Raw genomic sequence first — 20,765 nt, forward strand, 5'->3', positions numbered from 1 at the left:
TATTTAAAAAAATTCTGACTTCATTATTACCTCATTTTGCAAGTTTTTGTTATGTATGTGAATTATTACTGCAAAACTCTGCTAAATTTCTCTTTGGAATAAAGTTATCTATCTATTTACCTAAAAGTAGCAGTGCCAGTGTAGTAATACTCTATAAGAATTATTGAATAATCGTATTTCCCAAAAGTGTAAACATTTGCTTCAAACACAAATTTCATTTTAGTAATATTTACCATGCAAGTAGAACATGAACTGAAATAATTACGTTCTAAAAACAGGTTGACAGGACGCAATCTTGAGATTATGTAATAATACAGTCAGTGGATATTGTACTTTATTGCCCTATGAAAATGTGCTAAACCAAAAACAATTGTCAAAACTGCAGCATATTCTAACCTATGCACCTTCTGCAATTACAACACCATCCTATTAACCTTGTACAGAATGTGCCCTATATAAAACATAGGCTATTGTATGTTCAGTGTGGTACGACCCATATTTAAAAAAAAAATCATTAACAGACAAGAGACGAGTGAGATGTGCAAATAGTTTATTGGCGGATTGACAGTAGAAGGGGTTATTTTAATGTGTGTACACTCGGGCAGAAGAATAATTTGACAAGCATACAGGAGCAGATATATTCAGAATTATTCTCTAGAGCATGATCCTTTTGAAACACGGACAATCATCAACAAAAACATGGTTCAACAACCTCACACACACCCACACACGGAATAATTCAAAATAACAAGAGGCGCACATTAACTTAAAACTGCACACTCACACACACCACAACAAATGTCAAATCACCACATTTATGTCAGTAAACTAAAGATCATCTTTCATAGACGGCAATGTAAATGTAATAGTAAAATATACTTGGTTCCACTATGAGATTGAAAGGAATGTGTATGTTAAGAGACATCTCGGCGTAGGTTAGTTGAATGGGGGTACAGCAGGTGAGAAATGCAGGCATAGGATGGGTTGATGGTGGGTGTTATGTTTGAAACGATGACGCAAAAAAAGCGGACATTTTTCCACTTCACTGTGACTGTGCTAAGACCACTGGAACACCACTCATTTTCTAAAGCCAGGTGTATCTCACTAAAAAGCAGTAGAAAAAACATCCCAACCCCCCCCCCCCCCTTGTCCGAACGGTGGGCGGGCGGGTTTTTTTGAATACATTCCACATGTCAACGTCTAAAATAACAGTACTCGGAAAAAGGTTTTGCATTGTTTAGGCAGATTTCACTACAAGAAAAACGAGAAAGAAAAAAAAAAGAATCATCAAGAAATAGTCTTAAATATATTGTTCTTACTACTGGACTGCTGAACCCTTAACAACCCAGGATTACCCTTGTATAGCTTCAGTAGCATCAACCTTTAATAAGTGAGAGCTGGCTTTTTCAATGACATTTCTACCTTTTTTAAATGACATTCAACGATATATAATTTTCCACTGTTCTATGACTATTTTTGAAGAAGAAATCTAGTCAAAAGCCCTGTCGATAGACAATTATTTTTCAGCGCCGGAGAGAAGCAGCTACGAAAGCCACACACTTAACACTAAGATGAATAGCTGAAACACACACTTTTTTTTCGTCCTTTTGGAAAAAAACAACATATCTCCTGCTCCATTTTCCACCAGCACATCTCAGGCTCAATGGCCCGCAGGTAAACAAGGCATTTTTCAAACCACTGTTCATAGCAAATTTTACAAGTGTGTCAATGGTTGATTTTCGTCAAAATGTTCAAAGCTTAAAAATTAAAGGCAAAAAGGCGGGAGATAAGCCATCGATTTCCTGCGCTCGAGAAATAAAATTCTCCTCTTTCGCTTTAATTTTTTTTGTTATACTTCACTTCATATTGTCATCTTATGACCTCATTACTCTTGGTCCAAATAAAGTGTCCGCCATTTTGAAAAATCAATCAATCGCATGAATCATAAATCGATTTTTTTTTTTTCTTCTTTTTTTAAAATAATTCAAAGCAGGTCTAGACACTAGGTAGGTAGAGTGATACACAGGTCATAATCTAAATATTCTCTTTACATTAGAGTTGAAATTCCTTCATGTATGCCTTCTTAAAAGCCTTACGTTAGCCTTTTTTTTTAAGCTAGCCCCCTCATTCAGTGCAGTGTATTGACGGCTTTGCTCTGGCTGTCCTCTGCCATGGCCACCAGCTCGTTGACTGTGTGCAGCAGGCTGTAGCCGTGCTTCCTCAGCAGACGCTGGTTAAGCCGCTGGTCTCTGAAGCCCATCTCCAGCAGCATGGACATCAGGGACGGGTCCTGTCTGGAGGCTGGGTCGATGCCTCGCTGGGGGGGAAGAGGGGGTGGTGAAGAAATGTTATGGATGTTTTTTTTTCTTAAAATCTTGAGCTGCTGTTTGTGACAACTCATAACTCTTCCCTATGTCTTTGCAAAGAACTACTCAAGTGACTACAAGTAACTTTCAGCTTTTGTTGATTCTAACACCCTCTTTGGCACAAATTGGTAGTGTGTGCTGTCCTAAAGATCTTTGCTAGTTTGCTGCTATTTTTTTTAACCGCCTAGGGTTCAGTAGGAAGGGAGTGAAAGTGAGGCGGCAGGATGCATCCCGATGAAGTAATGTGTTTATATGCGACTGTCAGATTGAATGAGACTGTTTCATGTTTAAAAGTTCCTCATAGTCACTTTCATTGTTTAAATATATATATTTCTCCTGTGAATGTAGGCATGACATTTAAAAAGTATTCACGGAGAAGTATGTGTGTGTTGTACCTGTATTGAGCAGTTTGGTCCAGTGAAGAGAGCTTTATAAGCCGACGCTGCCACAGAGAGGGCGCCCTTCACCAGTCCCTCCGTGATGCCTCCTTGGCCCCTTGTAGGAAAACAAGGATGTGGTTAGTTACACCAGTAACATCAGTTTAACAAGGAACAAGGTGTTCCAGTTAGAGTGGTCTCAACAAAGAAGCACAGAGGTATCAGGAAAACAAAAATTGTTCTATATATACTGTATCCGATTACACAGACTGATTTTTTTGGTAAAGTTACAAGATTTTTTTGTTAATAATTATTGTCAATGATGGACAGTGTTTTCCTCTCGTTGATAAAATGAACAAAAAATATTTTTTTAAACTTGGTCACAAAAGAAAATGGAAGATCATGACAATAAAGATAGGCAAAAACAGTCAAAAGAGTAAAGAGAAACTTTGGGGTAATTCTGTCATTGTGAACCCATGTATAATCATGTGTTTTATTATTTTGCACTGTCCCATTCTTTAATAAACAGAACTGAATTCTGAAGTGAAGTGTATAAAGTGTGTCTGTGTGTTGCACCTTGGCTGCAGAGCGTTGCTGGGTCTGGGGGTGTACGTCTCGAAGGCACTGGATGCTGAGCCCGCTGATCTCGACAGGCCGGAGGATACTGGGGAGCAGAATTTACAAAAACACACACTAATTTAATTTACTGTATGTCTATGGCTCAGGGTAACGCCAAATACTAGTATGTGCTATGATAATGTGATGTCATTGTATCTAGTGTTAATAATTGAATAATATAATATAGTAAACAGTATAATCTGGTCTAGTCACCGTTGAGATGGACCCGCGGTTGGTGTGGCTCATATGGGTCACAGGCTGGAGGACTGGGGTCTTCAGCCAGGTACAGCGCCTCAGACCTGGAACACAGAAGTAAACCACATAAGGCTGCAGCAGGGAGGGAGGTGATAATCAAAACAGATAGGGAACATTCGAAAGCTTTATTTCAATCCATAAAAAGGAATTAAGTAAGTTGCATTAAAAATTAAGAAATTTGATTTACACAATCAACAGCGCAAAATCTATTTAAAAATAGACACGCTCATTTCTACAAAAAGATTCATGTCATTTCAATATATAATTTAAAATTATCCTTGATTTATTTAAATCTATATCGGGGTCTGATTTGAAATACCTGAAATACTAAAAATTCAGACAAAGTTTATTCAAGAACTGATAATGTGTCAGAAATCCAGATTGAAAGGACATTTAACACTGGACAAACCTCTATCCATCTACACAAAAATACTAAATATAAAAAATGTCTGTAATATCTATAATATAACTTCACACACTTGGAAAGGTTAGCTTACTGCATGCTAACACATTGCTATGCAGTCTGACATAGGGCCCCAGCTAACCTTGGTGAGTATAGTGCGGGTGGGGCCAGCAGTGTGTCTTGTAGCACAGGAGGCGTCACCACTTCAGGAGTGAGCGTCACTGCGTCCAGTGTCTGAGAGGCGCAGAGCAGCTGGTTCACACTGCTGTGCACCGACGGAGAGATCGCATCCTCGCCAACCACCACCTCCATACTCTCCTGCCTCCCTAGCAACGCTGGTGCCAATACACCTGGCTCCAAGTCATTATGATAATCCATTTCCTCTTCTTCCACTTCCTGTTGTTGTTGTTCGTCTGGATCGTCGGGGGCAACAACAGCGTTCGGGTCGGGCTGCGACATGGCGGAGCTGTACATGGACTCTCCTATTGGTCGGCTGGTGTCAAAGCAATCCGGCAGAACGATGATGTAATCGTCACAGGAGGACACCGAGGAGGTTTGGCTGCTCACCTGAGGCACAAGCAGGAGAGGTTGGTTATGGACAGTTATGGACTTAACTGTGCGTGAACATTTACAGCATTGGGGTCGTCTTTTCTAGCATCTTAAAGGTGGAGTCAAGATGTTTCAAAATGGGCATGTAAACTGGTTCGGATCAGCCCACAGTATGAACCCATTGATGCCTGATGCTGCGCGAAGCAACATTGTATCGCAGCATCAGACATCAATGGGTTAAAGAGCCTATAGGCTGTGTATTAATACTGGATTTTTTTTGTTCAGTGCGCAATGATTAAAGGTGTTCACTGACTCCACCTTTAATCATTCATTATCTGCTTTGACTTTAACTATATGCACAAACAGATTACATCTTTACCTCCTCCCAGTCCTCCCCTTTGGTTCCAGCTTCCTGTTTCTCTTCCTCAGTAACTCTCATATTCTGCATTTCCTCCAACACCATTTCATCTTCATCTTCATCTTCGTCCTCGTCATCGTGATGTGGACTGACGTGAAGGTTTCTGTTCACTGGTTCCAACATTAGAACTTGAGTAAGAGCAAAAGAAAAACACCAGTGTGAATCTATGAATGATCACAAACGCTAGGGCATGGAATAAAACCACAAATGTTGTGTGTCAACGAGGAACTTTCAGTTTTTAACAAAAGCGGTAGTGTTTTTACGACACCGTGGCCTGCTGTCCTAAAGATCTTTGCTTGCACTTCCCAGCGGCACATGCATTTGCGAGTGAAAGATTATCTAGGTTATCTGACCTGGCCTTGTCTCCTCCTCCTGAATGATGTGGTTCAGTCCGATGTTTGGAGGCAGAGTTGAGCTCTCCAGTCTGACGGCACAGATGTCTCTCTCCTCTGTCTTCCTCTCTGTGGCCTCCGCTGCTCTAACAAGGCAAAAGCTGGGACCTCTGGACACAACTGGAACAAATATAGGGAACATAACAATGTATAAGTACCTCATTATGCAGAAACTTTCAACTGAAGGATGTGTTTATTTGTTATGTTTATTAAGGAGATGCACATTTTGCATATTTATTCAAAACATGTCTGACAAAAATTGTGATAAGAAAATAATAATTAATTTTTTGTAAGTCATCAATTGGCAAAGTGATAAACATTTTACCCTATCCCCCTGCAGTGTCTCACGTCAAAACACAATACAAACATACTAAACACAAGTTTGCTGGATGATTTTCAGTACTAGCACATGGGGATTAAGGTGGTTCCTCACCCCGTGGTTTGTGTCCCCCGTTGAGGCCTCTGCGTGGGGGTCTGTGGTCCGGAGCTTCCTCCAGAGTGAGGGAGCGGATCACCGTCTCACAGAGGAACTGAGCTCCACTGATCTCCTCCTCTCTCTCCTCCTCCTGGCACAGCGGCTCTGCAAGGTCCAGGGGCTGCAGCAGCTTCACTCCTGCTGCAAATACAACCAGGTATTAATACACTCATTCTATAACACTGCAAACTTATTTGCGTGAATATACCTTTAAGACAGAGTGAGACGTTTGCATGATGTCATCGTTCTTAAGACACATGACCGATGAAATGCAACGTGATTTGCTGAAATACTAGTTGCAAATACAACAAAGATTACAATAGTGATCCTGGACCACTGATTCTATAACACTGCAAACCTGAGCAACAAAAGCCTTTATACAACTGTTTTCAACATTAGTAGTACTCCTAAAGACCTGTTAACACACTTGAATTGTAAAGTGGAATATGGTGGAATACCCCTTTTTGATATGTGGCTCAACAGACTCTTAATAGGCTTTAAGAGATTTCAGTTTTAATGATATAAGTTCACACTACTCTCACTGTTTCGTTAGTATTTCTAAAACAGAACTTTTCTTACCAAAAAGTTTTCTGACCCCCGTGAGCTCCGTTTCTTCTTTCATCTGTGAAGGGACGGCCTTCTCCAACACTGGTGCATCGTGGGGCAGAGGGGAGATGCAGGGAGTCAGATCTAAGAGCAAACACACAACACAGTTTACACACTTAGGTTAATATGAAATCTAGAAAAAAATATTCATGCCTATTCCAGCCTAGACGTAGTGACAATTAACTTGGGAAGTAACAAGTGTAGGTATATTTCTCCTACAAGCGTCACAGCAAATGTGTAAAGAAGGTCTCACAGCTCCTGTTAGAATAAACTTATCCAGGGTTTAAGGCATCATATTTTGCTTACCTGCAGGGGTGTTGTTAGGAACCTTCTCCAACTCTTGCACAATATTTATATCCAGCAACTCAAACGACAGAAGATCCTAAAAAACAGAGGACATGTAAGAAGGATTAATACTGATAATAATAGGATTAGTTATATTGATATGCATATGAAAAACTATAAGATAACTGGTAACATGTTTTATGAAGCTGATAGTCAGATTGTTGTGTGTGTTCACCTGTGCAGTGAGCAGGTCGACTGAGGGGAAGTAGAAGTCCTCGTGGCTCAGGTCTACAGAGAAGACCGGGCCGGTCTCCTTAGGGCGGCCATCTTTCTCCACCGGCTTCACTTCCTCCTTCTGACGCATGAACAAGAATGACATCATTAGCATCATCATAGTGTGCATTCACAGGTGAATGATGTAAATATGAGTTTGAGGTTTTTTTTAACACATAAGTACAAGCGTAGCTATTGATTTGAGGATTTCAGTATTGAGGTTCAAATTAAATGAGTAGAAGAGTGAAAAAATATATAGTCAAAACATCACGTGGTTAACTAACAAGTCACAACAAGCACACTGGACCATTTAGGGATGTTGTAAAGTTTATCTTCTGACTGTCGTCGGAGGCAGGCTAATGCTTCCCATTAAGTATCAGTATTTGAGCTAAGCTAACTAGCGATGAGTGACCTTTGCCTATTTCGTCCTCAAAAACCGTTAAAGGAATGGTTTGTGTTACCTGAACCTGAGAGTGAGGCAACAAGCTAAATATAATTATTGTTTTAACTATTCCTTTAAAGCACAAGCACCTTTTGAGTAACGTTCTTGAGTTCATTTACTTTCCATCTGTATTAGTGTGCTCTGTTGCCCGGGCGCGTTGTTGATAGGCTTAACCAACTTTGTGTCAACTCGTTTGACGATGGCTTGAATGTAAACGACATTCATTCATATGAAAAAGTTACGCACATTAACTTTAAACTTAAGTTAAAATTATTGAGTAAATTTACTTTCCATCTGTATTACTTCAGGTGTCACATATAAAAGCAATGATCTAGATCACTTTTTCACTTTGTTTTTCAGACTTGCCGGTCTTGTGCTCTGTTGCCCGGGCGCTTTGTTGTTGTCGTCGTCGTCGTTGTTGTTGTTGTTGTTGCCGGGGTCGACCACGATGCTGCACCAGACGCGCGGGCCGAACTGACAGCCGCAGTGCGCCAGCCGCCAGTGGGAGGTGTAGGTCCCCTCCATCACCGGGGCAACGAAGGCCACGCTGACCACGCCCACCTGTCCCGGCAGCAGCAGCGGCACCGGCACCTCCCTCCGCTCCTCCGACGCCAGGCCGAGGTTCCCCCACATGAACACTAGCTGTTTGCACGTACACACACATACACAAAACACAAACAAATAGGAATACACATGCGAAAAAAGGCACAAGGACAAAGAAGAGCATGCAACTAAACATTTTTTTTTAAAGTTACACACACACTCAAGTGAGGGACACACACACACATTCGAACAATGACAGCAAAAATAAATACACACACTCATGTGAGGGATACACACACACAAACACTTGCACACACATTCGAAACCATGACAAAGACTTAAAAACTTAAATCACGACACAGATTTGAACTGAATTCAAATAATAAAAACATCTCAAGACAAAGAAAGGGGCATTATTAGTTGTATTAGACTAGGTGAGAAAATCTTAGCTGGTTAGTGGATCAGAAGTTAAGAAGTGGGCAATGAGTAGAGTGTTTAGTGGATAGCTCCCATAGCGGGACAGGGGATGGGGGGGGGGGGGCTTATTAAAGACAGTAGTGGAGCCTTTCCTCTTGGAGGGGGGAGGGAGCGGTACCTTAGTCTCTGAAGTCCAGCTGATAGTGCCCGAGTTCCTCATCTTCCAGTATTTGATGAACTTGGTGTCGGGTTCCAGACGGGTGCCGTCCGGCAGATTTTCATCCAGAAACAAGGCAGCCATAGTGGGCACCAAGGACGTGTGCGAGACCCCGGCGGGACCCCTAGTTTCAAGTGTACAGAGCATTGTTGAAAATAGCCCTGTTGTTGTTGTTTTTTCTCTTTATAAACACCCCATCTCTTTTGTTTTGCGCTACGAATCAAAAAAAGCAGGACCCCCAGATTTTTTTTTTTTTTGCAGCTCAAAAGCAATTTTTTCTTAGAAAAATCTATGAAGCAGCAGCAGCAGCAGCAGCAGTTTTCACATTTGAGGTAGTTCCAACATCCAACATTTTTCCACCACCACCACCACCAACCCCCAGAGAGCAGCCAGCGATAGACACACTCATACAGAACTAGATTTTTTTTTAACAAAGATGGCATATTTTTGATTTTTCTTTTTCTTGGAGGAGAAAAAAAAAGACTTTTTATTGCATCCATGCTGGGGTTTTTTGGGGTATAACCCCCCAGCACTTTTGTGGGACGCCCCCTTTTTTCCGCTGGGGTTTGGCGCTTACTCTGGACTGTCGGAGGAGGCCTGGGGATCTGGGACCGGGTTGGGGGCTGCTTGGGCTGTTCCTGAGGCTGTTTCGGAGGCTGTAGAAGTAGTAGTAGTAGTAGTAGTAGGAGGAGGAGGAAGGGGGTTAGGAGGTAGAGCGGGGGCCTGGGTGGACGCTGAGGCCATGTTTGTCAGGTTGGCCCGTCCCGTGGAGGTAGAGGGCCCGCTCCACTGCAGAGTCAGACCCCTCTTCTCCAGTCTCAGTTTCTTCTTGATTTCCTTGACTTCGGCTCTGAGCTGCCGCCGTTCGGCTTTGAGGCGCTGTCGCTCGGCCTTGCGCACTGTCCTGTCTCCTCGCCTCGGGAACCTGGTTTGAAATGTCATCAGGAATCACCTATTTGTTTTGACTGTCGGAAAGTTTATTTGCCAAGAAACAAACAAAAACACACATACACACTGATAATTCATTTGTTTTACAGTACATCTAGCTGCTAAGACATTTTCTTTTTTTTCTTTTTTTTAAGAATCCTGCTTTGCATCCATTTCTATTGTATGTTCTCCTCCATTAATGCAAGAAGAAGAGATAAGCAAAAAAAAAAGGACAAAAATGTCTTTATGATTTTGTCAAGAAGTGGGGAGATTTATCCTCAGTCTTTGGGTTTTTTTACCTCAACTCTCCCAGCATTCCATGCTCGGGGATGGAGAGAGGGGTCTTGGTTCTCACGAGGTTGTGGCTGGGGTCGTGGCTGTGTCTGCACATCTCACACAGGATGCAGGACGGGCACACGCTGGAAAAAAAACATCAATATGGATTCTCATGAACACATTCATAGCCAGTCATAGATAGAGAGGTGCCATTTATTGATTCAGCGTGTGGAACGTTTTCTATATTTGGAAATGTTACTGTAAACTCTTATATAAGCCAATTATTTTTAGCCATTTGTATATTAGGCATTTTTTAATGTACTTTAAAAACATTATTTTTTGGTGTTTTTTTAATGGAAAGCACAGAGTTTGTTACGAAGAAAGAGCTACCACTTCTGTATTCAGCAGATGAAACATTTTCTATATCTGGAATAAGGGTGACCCATACTATTGGCATTAATAATCAAATCATGTTTGTTTTTTCAAGTCATTCATCCACATTCTCATTTGCTACATTGGCTTCCATTTTTTAACCACACCGGACAAAAAGGGCTTTAACAACCAACCACAGTTTGTCATTTTTGACTTGGTAAAAAAATTCCACTTATTTGCAGTATGTAGTAGGTGAAACATTCTCTATTTTTGGAAATGTAAGCGTCTCCTCTTACATAGGCCACTTATTTCCAGCCTCATTTTGTATTCTAACATTTCCCGTGCCTACCTGCACTTGTAGGCCCCTTCAGAGGTGAGCTTGTTGCAGCTGCTGCAGTTGGGGGTGTATCCCAGGGAGCTGTTGGAGGTGGAGGGTCCCGGCCTGGGCGCTAACAGACCACCACTGGCCCCAAGAGCCTCCAGGGGACCGTCAGGTGATTTGTGGGTACAACACTGACCAGAGAAGTCATTGCACATCCGCTCCACCACCTCCTTCACCACCTCATCTTTAAACTATAAAGGAAAAAGAGCTAAGTAAAGCTGCACACAGCAGCCTCTAATTAAGGGACACCATTATTAAAGAGACTACAGGGAACTTTTGTTTTTCGTCTTGATGTAAAATGTGACTGTTAAATGAACATTTAAAAGTTCCTTAGAGTCACTTTAAATGAATCAAACGTAAAAAGTTTAAGCAATAGGTTTTGTTTTCCCTTTACGTCAATTCATTGAGGATGTACCTTCTCCATGTAGGATCTGAACCACATGGGAGGCGGCTCATCCTCTGGTTTGCTCCCCTTGCTGTCCTTCACTGCGACCTGTAATAAAAACACATCAGACTTACATCAAACCAAAGTTCCATTTAAAAAATATTATACATTTATTGATCTTGATTTGAATTACCAGACCCAACTGACTGACCCCTACAGATCCTGTATAGTGTCACCATTTCCAGATGTATTAAAATCTGTTTTCTGGCCTTAAAATAAATTGATTCCAGGCCACAAATACATATGTTTTTCCCACACAAGAGCCGATAAACAGTTGCTGACACTGATCCCCCAAATACAAGCATTGATTGTTTTCCTTTGTGATTTTTCTATTGATCCGTCCTGTTCTACTGGTAACATCTATATCATGTCTGTCCGTCTGTCCTGGGACAGGGAAACCTTCTTCATTCACTCTCCCTGAAGTTTCTAAAACATGTTTCCCCTGTTAAAAGGGTTTTTACTAGGAATTTGTCCTCTGTCTAGCTTAGGGTGAAAGGGCAGAGGGTGTCATACTGTGTACGGACTGTGGAGCCCACTGAGGCAAACGTCTACATGTGATTATGGGGCTTTATAAATAAAAACTTGAGAGATTTGGTAAGATAAGATTTGATTCTAGATAGTTTAACTGTGGCTCTTCAAAAGGCAAAAACTGCACATTTGAGAGCTTGAAATGAGCATAGTGTAGGACTAAGAGGAGAATGGGTATGTTGTTCCTTACAGCTTCTCTCTCTGGAGTGACCTGTGTGCCCTTGTCCACTGTCTTGACCCTGGAGGGGTAAGGGGGCGCGGGCCGGAGGTCTCCTTTCAGCTCCTTCACCTCCGTCTTCAGCGGCCCGCCACAGGCCTGGCCCTTCATCTTATACACGTTCATGTGCAACTGGTTTCCCTGCTTCTCCGCACTCTGTATTGGAGAAAATAGCATTAGCATTAGCACATACCACAGCATTCAATACATCAACATATCTTTTGTTATTTGTTTTCTTCCCCTCTGTCCAACGGTAACTATGTGAATGCTGCTTCACTGGTACAGGGACATATTTCTGTATTCCTTAAGCACAGTCACACAGTGCGTCCTGTCTAAATGATGAATACATTCCCGACTTGTGTTGTCACACACAAAGAGAGTACAAAGGTCATGTTCTTAGAAGTATTTTCTTTTCTCACTACATGTATGCAGTGCAAAGTTGACTGAACTCTACAATGTTCACTAACTTGTCCCATATTCTGCACTGGTTATTTTAACATGTCTATCTATCTATCTATCTATCTATCTATCTATCTATCTATCTATCTATCTATCTATCTATCTATCTATTAAGTTAAAAGGGCTTTTTGACATGAAGATCAGTGTTGTTATCCCTCTGTAATGACATAAATGTGTTGTGCTGTTATATGTTATATAATGTCTCCATTATTCTACAGAAATCCAGCAGTGCCCCAGTACCTTGATGGCTTCTTCATATTCATCTGAAACCAAAACAAATAAACAGTCAGTTTATTGGACAGTTGAGATATTCAAAATTCTTTACCTTCTACTTTTAATACATCATGAAATTAAGATAAACAAACTATTCTTCTCACCTTGACTGTTTATGCAAATCTGAAATAAAGATTGAGATGACATCAGAATAAGTCCAACCAACATAGCATAATCATTTTGAAATGAAAGTTAAAACCATAAAGTGATTTCATATACTCTCTGGCTTACCTCTTCATTATCTTCATCGAAGTATTTGACTTGAAAGTGGTTGATGCCAAACGAGGCTTTGATCTGAAATATAAGAATCAATAGTAAAGATCTTTATTAAGTGTACAACAACAAGTAGGCTGACAGCAGCAGCCATTAGCTCAAATCAACAATGGAACATAATGAAAATAAATTATATACAGGCCTATATGGGAAAACACAGTGAAGAGAGTATTTTGAGACAGATAACACATGAATAGCGCAGTCATAGCCTGATCGTATTTGAAATACAGAGATACACTTGTTTGTTTTGATTGTTGTTTTTATGGGCTGTATATGGGCCAACTCCGCTGTACATTCTCGGCATCATTGTGAATGAGAGCCTGCTATCTTTCGAGATCAAATAAAGTTTGAATCGATGAGTAAATAAATTAAAAATCCAATCTAGGTTTAAGGTTTTCTAATTATTTTCACGAACCCAAATTGTTGGAAAGTGACACGGGCTGAGCCTGAGAGATATTGTTATATTATATAATCTTAGATAGAGTAGCTAACGTCATTTTATCACATGTAAACACGTCATGAAAACATGACTAATGGCTCGTTGTTGAAATACCTCTACACAGCGAGCTACTGTACAAAAACGCACCACAGCAAAACGGACCTTATAACCATTATTTTTAAGGCATATTTCCCTCCTATATTCAATATAACATCTTAAAATACACATTTCGTCCTAACAGTGCGGTCCTGTCCTTCAGGTGGGCTATTGTTTACGTGTGTAGGCCATGGCCATGGCTCGGGCCTGCCGTTTTCGCCAAACTGCGCCAGCGCTTTTTAGCCCAGGAGCTTACCCAGGCTTCCACCGACTCCCACTCCAGTTTGTCCAAATCTTGCGCCAGACATCTCTTCACATTCCCACGGAAGTTGACTTTAATAGTGACGGGCGGCCCCATGTCAGCCGTGTGCGGATGAAATGACGGCGGCCTGGTTGATCCCTGTTGCCCTCGACTTGTCTGCTCTTGTTTACATCGTCAGCTGCGTCGGAGAAAAATACGGTGACGTTTCTGCCTCTGCTTCTTCTTCGTGTGGAGTTTGTATTTTGAGGTTGGGAAAGGACGAAGTGGTGCATTACCGCCGCCAGCTGGTGGAAAGTGGAACTTGTTGGTAATAAGTGTACGTAAGATGTGTGGATGGTGGAAGCCCATTTTAGCCAAATAAAGATTAAATAAAGATTGATTATGAAAATATAATAAGTAAATATTTATGAGTTAAAAAGTTGAAGTGATAAGATAAAAGTCAAAACCCTTAAAGGTGCAGTGTGTAATATGACATCATCAAGAAAGTTCTACAAAGTTCTAGAATGCAACACTCCCTGGGTAACCCCACCCCTTTTGAATAATAACAGAAGCTACAGTGGCCTTCAAGGACAAGAACAATTCTAAATTTTAAACAATGCATCAATCCTGATGACATTCCAACTATGACACTTTCAAGATTGCGGCACTAGGCCTTGGTCCAAAATATGCAGAAATATGGACATATATGAGACCCTTTCTAAGGGAAAAAATAATAATAAAAAAAAAAATTCAGCTATTATGCACTAAATTAAATGTACATATGGCTATTATAATTACTTTCTACAAAATCTGCTAGGAAATAAAACCCAAAATTCTACACACTGCAGGTTTAAATAATAGGTAAAAAATATCGAGATAAAAATGAAAAAATATTAGAAGAGTCCATGATGAAAAGTCCAAGTTGCAAAAAAAACTAACAATAAATGTTCATTCTTATAATTAATACTTTTCATCACATAACTGATTTTTTTTTTAAATCTCATAAATTCCTTTTTTTATAATGTAATTTTCATTTCATAACTTTGACTTTATTTCCACTTTTACCTCATAATTATGAACTTTCATTTTATAATCACACTGATATTTTTGTAAATCAGTGCTACATTTTATTTATTTTTTCTTATGGTGGAAATTGGTTTCCATACTCCTGTGACATTTAGCCATTTGCGCACGCGCACTCCCAATAGAACGTGCCTTCCTCACAGTCGCGTGTCAACGACGTCATCACTAAGCTCGCAAAGTGTGGCTGCAAGTAATAAGCCACACGTTTTGGGAATTTAATGTTGTTAGGACAATCGCTCTTTGCTGATTTTCACCACATAAGATGTCTTCGCTCCTCAAGGTGGACAATGAAATTAAAACCAAGGTATGGTCCGTCTTTTGGGAACGTCTGTTCACCTTAAACGACGTGTTGTTGTTGCTTTTTGGCTGTTAGCATGTTAGCCACGTTTTGTAGCTTAGCTCTGATAAGGCCAATGCTAACATCAGCTAACCGGCTTGATTTCCCGCCGGCTTCAATCCACCACCTGTCAAAGCTCCCAACAGGTGTGTCATAGTGACGTTAGGGCTCACGAGGAATGAAGGGAAGTGTGTTATGAATACAAGTCACCGTTGTTTGACCACATTCCTTACAAAGGCCTGTAGCTTGCAGGTTAAAAAGAGCTGCTGCTGTCACACCTGCCTGCGCCATGTTTTCTAATGTTAAAGCTTTTAAATGTCACACGAACTCATCAGACGCACAATTAGAATTATATAAACCCACTGCACATTTGAGGAAACTTATGTTTTGAATACAAATGAGTGGTTTTGCATATTGTTATCTGCAGCCAGACTAATATTTGTCTCGTGTTTTTTTTGCAGGTTGATGCTTTCAGGGAACGTATCACATCAGAAGTAAGTATCAGATAAACATCTACAGAAAAATAATGAACCATCATAAGCCACACACACACACACACATACATATTTATGACTCAACTAAACAAGTTTGCTTTTCTTTCAGGCTGAGGATCTAGTTGCGAATTTTTTCCCAAAGAAGTTATTGGAATTGGATCACTTCCTAAAGGTCAGTTACATGTTAATTCAATGCAATATACACAACAGCGTCTAAAACCTGTGAAAATGTGTATCTAGGAGTGGGTGTTTAATTAAGATACATTGTACATGTGCATACTTTGCACATTTATAATGTTTGTGTGTGTAACTATACATTTTCTACAATATTATTTATTTTTCATTAAAGTTGCTATGTGGATTAGAAAATATTCAGCCTACAATTGTATGATAACTGGAAAAGATTTAATGTAATTCAAAATCAAAATGTCTAGAACTTGCACTAATGTGTGGTTAGATTGGTTTGCCAACTGTGAGGGGAAATAATAGCAGATGTTTTTTGTCCAAGTAAGTAAATTAAACTGCCGTCAATCAAGGCACTTTGTCAGACTGATGTGAAAGACGTGAATCACTTCTGACATTGAGATGACATTTTCAGCATTGCACAAAGATTGTTAAGACACCCAGACTTATTAAACAAGTAGCTACCAAATCTTTTAACAACATATCTGACTGACAAATTCTCTATAGTCTTAGAGTATACATTATCATATTATCAGAATCCCATTCCGGTCATTAAAAATGATTGGTAAAGTAACAAGAAATTCACAGAGTATCTTTGTTGTTGTTTTATCAGGATCCAATCATAAACATCGTTGACCTGAAGGAGATTCACTCTGAGATAAACCTGACGGTGCCCGACCCCATCCTGCTCTCAAACCTGCACGACGGACTAGAAGCGGTGAGGCGCCTGTTCAATCATTCAATAAATACTCAATAATGTGGCGTAGTGGATAGAGAGCGTACCATATTGAATTGAATATTCGTTTAATAAATACTCAATAATGATAAAAAAAACTACTTTTGTGTCTGAATTAGTTTTTCTCTGTTTCACAGCAAAATGCCAAAAAGAGGAAGCTTGAGGATGGAGCTGGAGAGGACAAGGGTGAGCATATGACAATGAACAAGTGCAAATAAGATTTTAAATCGATACATATGTCCTGGAATTTAATTTTGAAGTAAGTTCCCGGATCAAGAATATTGATTTGAATAGGAATCATTGTTCTTTTGAATTACAGTTTAGTAGCTTCCTTATCATGGGACACAAGTGGGCCCATGAATGTGAGTTAGCCCACATTGTAGCATGTTTTATTTTACTTTCAGGACAAATAAAAAAAATTGTGCATTAAAGGTGCTGTAAGCGGAATGGTTCTTTTAGCTAACTTCCTGTCAGTTACTGCAGTTAGCAGTCCCCTCGCTCATCCCTACGTCACCACATTAATGCACTGCGGTCTTCAAGCAGCAAGTTATCTAGCACCATCTCAGATAAGTAATTGTGATAAAACATGATTAAAAACCATCAAAACAGTCATCGGGAAGGATTTTTACCTGCTCCGCCATTGTAGGCGCATAAACATTCACCCATCTCTCCTCTGGCGTGCACTGGCAGTGAGACCATGAGTGAGACGGGTGTCGGTTTGTAGCGTTCTCTCTTGTGATTGGATATTAATTTCGGGATCCGACAAAGTTTATTTGCCGATTACATGTAGAGCAGCTGACTGAGAGATCGGCTTTATGAAACATGCACATTATGTAAGTGATCACTGTATGAATAAAGAGCGATTTAACACTTATATTAACATAAATAAATCGCTTACTTCACCTTTTAAGGTAGAGATTGTATGATACAAAAATTATATTTTAATATGTTTTAAACTTAGTACTTTTCCTCTCTTTCCCGTTTCTCCCAGTGACCGGCACCAAGGTCTTCGTCATGCCCGGTGGGATGATGAAGAGCAACGGAAACCTGGTGGATCTGATTGAAAAGGTCAAACCAGAGATCAGAACGCTCATCGAGAAATGTAACACAGTAAGTCATGTCTTCAAACCAACCGTCATACTCCTACCGTCTCAGTAATGTTTTATCACTGTCAGGATTTGAACTGTGGTGTTACTATGGATGTCATGATACCAGAAATGTAATAGTCGATACCAATACCAGTGAAATTCATAATTTTCAATAAAAAATTTGATACCATGGTAAAAAACTAAACAAAAAATCATGTGTATGTCAACATACTCATGTTATGAATCCCTTTAACATTACATATAAAAAAGTGGCTAGTGAGCCTACATGTATTCAAAACAAACACTACTGTGCTTAATTACTTCTGTTTTTGATATGCTAATGTGTAAAATATGTACAAGAATAATAAAGATTTAGTGATTTTAAATGGAGAGATAATGAGACAAGTCTATGAGAAGAACACATCATATATATGCCGAGATTCCAAGATGGCTACTGTCATGAATTTGACTGTTCTACACCTTAACTCGACTGATGGTATCCCAACCCAGACATTGTGTTTTTTTTCTTAGCATTTTTCTTGTTCTTGCTCAGGTCAAAATGTGGGTTCAGCTGCTGATCCCCAGGATAGAAGATGGAAACAACTTTGGCGTGTCCATCCAGGAGGAGACAGTGGCTGAACTCAGAACAGTTGAAGGAGAGGCAGCATCCTACCTCGACCAGATATCAAGGTGTGTCAACGTGATAAGAGTACTACATTATACATTACAAGGCTTAATGCTAGTGCTAATAACAATCACTATACTGCTGCCTCATTTATTTATTGTATTATTTTATACTTAAAGGTGAAGTAAGAGATTTCTTTATGTTAATTTAAGTGTTAAATAGCTCTTTATTCATACAGTGATCACTTATATAGTGTTTGCGTTTCATAAAGCCGATCTCTCAGTCACCCGCTCTGCATGTAATCGTTAAATAAACTTTTCGGGGATCCCACTACTGATAACCAATCAGAAGAGAGAACGCTACAAACCGGCACGTCTCACTGCCAGTGCACGCGCAGAGAGCGACAGAAGGGTGAATGTGTATGCGCCTACAATGGCGGAGCAGGTAAAAATCCTTCCCAATGTCTGTTTTGATGGTTTTTATCATGTTTCATCACACTTATGGATCTGAGATGATGCTAGATAACTCGCTGCTTGCAGACCGCAGTGCATTAATGTAGGGACGAGTGAAGGGACTGCTAACTGCAGTCACTGACAGGAAGTTAGCTAAACTGACCATTCCGCTTACTGAACCTTTTTAATAAGGTTGGTTCTGCATTGTTTAGCAAGTGTACCTGTCACAGTATGAATATTTTATTTTTTCTCTACTTCTAGATACTACATCACAAGGGCAAAGCTGGTTTCCAAAATAGCAAAATATCCACATGTGGTAAGTCATTATTATATAATAAATATTCCATGTATAATGTGAAGCAGCAGCAGTAGTAGTAGGACACATCTGATGTGTATTGGCACTAACTTATGACAACTCCAATACAAGGAGAGTAAACATTGAAGAAATCTACTTACAATTAAACACTTATTTAGGGAGCATGTAAATACATAGACTGGCTTTTGGGTTTTACCATAAAAATATGTATATTGGATTCATTTCATAAATATCTGAAAGACTAACATTAGCTTTTGCTATTGTCCAAAAGAAAACATTTTAATTTGGTCATTTCAGGGCACAACCCAGCAAAGAAAAACAAAAACTTGTCTTGTGTGATCTTTGATGGTCACTGTGAGACTATATTATATATTATACTATTTATTTATTTATTTATATTTGAGTGAAAATGTTGAATAAATATTGACATGGGCTTTTAATAAACCTTTTTCCTTTGTTTCATCAGGAGGACTATCGGCGCACAGTAACCGAGATCGATGAGAAGGAATACATCAGTCTGAAGATCATAGTTTCTGAGCTTCGAAATCAATACGTACGTTTGTCCGTAAAAGTCTATTTTACACCAACAAACAACTGACCATATAACTTGTTACGTGTATTTTCCACATAACCTGACATTCTTCTTCTCCTGTCTTTTGAAGGTAACGTTACACGACATGATCCTGAAGAACATTGAGAAGATCAAGAGGCCTCGTAGCAGTAACGCAGACGCCTTGTACTGATGTTTTCGTCCCGCCATACCCTGTCTCCATGTTTACGCCCCCGTTTGAGCTACATTAGCCCGGCCCCGGTCCACACATGACTACAGCTGGATATTCACCCCCCCCCCTCCCTCCCTCCCTCCCTCCCTTCAGTACAATCAACCCCAGTACAGAAACATAGCTTCCTTCCATAGATGGACACAATGCACATGTTTTTGTTTTAATTGTAAAAATATGTTTTGTTTTAAGCCCTTTGAAAGACATAAAAACATTCTCTCAGAAAGACGGGGAGATGCATCATCATCGACGACACCACAAAGCGCTTTGTATTTTTTAATTTTAATTAAACATTTTGTCCTGAAGATCTGGTGTTGAAATTGATTTATTTGAAGCGCTTGAAAGAATGGTGGTTTGCTGAATGTTTGTTTGTATTTCTATAAGACTCCCATGGTATCTGAAGGAAGGTTGCTTGTAGGAAATATATTGCAACACAAAAGCTGTAGACTTTTTACTTTTTGTTTTCCCAATGTTTAGTCGTCATAGTTTAGTTGTAACAAATATAATACTAGGCAGACTTTAAGTCAACATCCTTATTGGGTTTCAGTGAAAACTCATGAGCCACCAAAGCATCTCGTGTGTTGAGGCTTTGATTGTATTGAATAAAACATTGTTTGATAAGAGACCTTTGGCATTTGTGTTTGGAAAAAAACAATTATTTAATATCAGATAAAAGTTGGTGAATTTTTAATGCACATATTCTCACATGTAAAGGTCTAAACTAAAGGCTTGTGATACAGATAATAGCTGAGGAAAACATTGTGCAGTTATGTTACCTGCTGGCCTGCAGATGTCACTGTTGAGTCTACAAACTTGTTAACAGCAGGTTTAACAGGACTAAAAAAGGCATAGTAAACGCATTAAAACTGCTGATGATACACTGGTAGATTAACAAATATTGTTGTGTGCAGTTATTTCTACAATTTTTTTTTGTATATTTCAGTCACAAATGCAATTGTTTCACTTCCTAACAGTTGTAGAAAATAACATAATAAATTTTTTCAAATACTTGACATGAGTAGAATTTTGATCAATACTAGTATTGATGGTGGTCACATTTTTGTACTTTTGCCTAATTTTGAATGATGAATTCCTTCTGCGGAAAAAC

General features: G+C 39.7%; 2 protein-coding genes across 4 annotated transcripts; one reads left to right on the plus strand and one right to left on the minus strand.

The window, feature by feature from the left end:
• Positions 1-545: 545 nt before the first annotated feature.
• nbr1a (NBR1 autophagy cargo receptor a) lies at positions 546-13,775 on the minus strand. 3 transcript variants are annotated; one of them, XM_080049248.1, is made up of 22 exons: positions 13,580-13,775; positions 12,747-12,809; positions 12,620-12,638; positions 12,483-12,505; positions 11,757-11,939; positions 11,009-11,086; positions 10,561-10,784; positions 9,863-9,982; positions 9,214-9,561; positions 8,598-8,760; positions 7,826-8,101; positions 6,980-7,099; positions 6,766-6,841; positions 6,433-6,543; positions 5,812-5,991; positions 5,340-5,498; positions 4,948-5,114; positions 4,162-4,586; positions 3,575-3,660; positions 3,320-3,407; positions 2,762-2,861; positions 546-2,317 (listed from the first exon to the last, which is right to left on the minus strand). In XM_080049248.1, exons 1-22 carry the CDS (start codon positions 13,679-13,681, stop codon positions 2,129-2,131), a joined length of 3,300 nt encoding a protein of 1,099 aa, XP_079905374.1. In that variant the 5' UTR covers positions 13,682-13,775; the 3' UTR covers positions 546-2,128. The 3 variants fall into 3 exon arrangements, with proteins under 3 accessions (XP_079905374.1, XP_079905373.1, XP_079905375.1); XM_080049247.1 differs by having other exon boundaries at positions 5,812-5,994; XM_080049249.1 differs by having other exon boundaries at positions 2,179-2,317; positions 2,762-2,853; positions 5,812-5,994.
• A 1,040-nt stretch (positions 13,776-14,815) lies between these two features.
• psme3 (proteasome activator subunit 3) lies at positions 14,816-20,282 on the plus strand. The gene is made up of 10 exons (XM_080049273.1): positions 14,816-14,951; positions 15,446-15,478; positions 15,588-15,650; positions 16,275-16,379; positions 16,535-16,583; positions 17,389-17,507; positions 18,039-18,175; positions 18,824-18,878; positions 19,345-19,431; positions 19,541-20,282. Exons 1-10 carry the CDS (start codon positions 14,910-14,912, stop codon positions 19,619-19,621), a joined length of 771 nt encoding a protein of 256 aa, XP_079905399.1. The 5' UTR covers positions 14,816-14,909; the 3' UTR covers positions 19,622-20,282.
• Positions 20,283-20,765: the final 483 nt, after the last annotated feature.

This window comes from Ammodytes marinus, assembly GCF_949987685.1.
Source record: "Ammodytes marinus genome assembly, chromosome: 20".
NCBI lineage: Eukaryota > Metazoa > Chordata > Actinopteri > Uranoscopiformes > Ammodytidae > Ammodytes > Ammodytes marinus.

Excerpts from the sequence above, each read along its gene's own strand:
- nbr1a (XM_080049247.1), bottom strand. The coding sequence starts at position 13,681 with ATGGGGCCGCCCGTCACTATTAAAGTCAACTTCCGTGGGAATGTGAAG. Across the intron at positions 11,940-12,482 it reads AATATGAAGAAGCCATCAAG|AGTGCGGAGAAGCAGGGAAA; the intron begins GTACTGGGGCAC and ends TCTCCAATACAG. Across the intron at positions 5,995-6,432 it reads GGGGGTCAGAAAACTTTTTG|CAGGAGTGAAGCTGCTGCAG; the intron begins GTAAGAAAAGTT and ends TTGTATTTGCAG.
- psme3 (XM_080049273.1), top strand. The coding sequence starts at position 14,910 with ATGTCTTCGCTCCTCAAGGTGGACAATGAAATTAAAACCAAG. Across the intron at positions 16,380-16,534 it reads TGCACGACGGACTAGAAGCG|CAAAATGCCAAAAAGAGGAA; the intron begins GTGAGGCGCCTG and ends TCTGTTTCACAG. Across the intron at positions 18,176-18,823 it reads TACCTCGACCAGATATCAAG|ATACTACATCACAAGGGCAA; the intron begins GTGTGTCAACGT and ends CTCTACTTCTAG.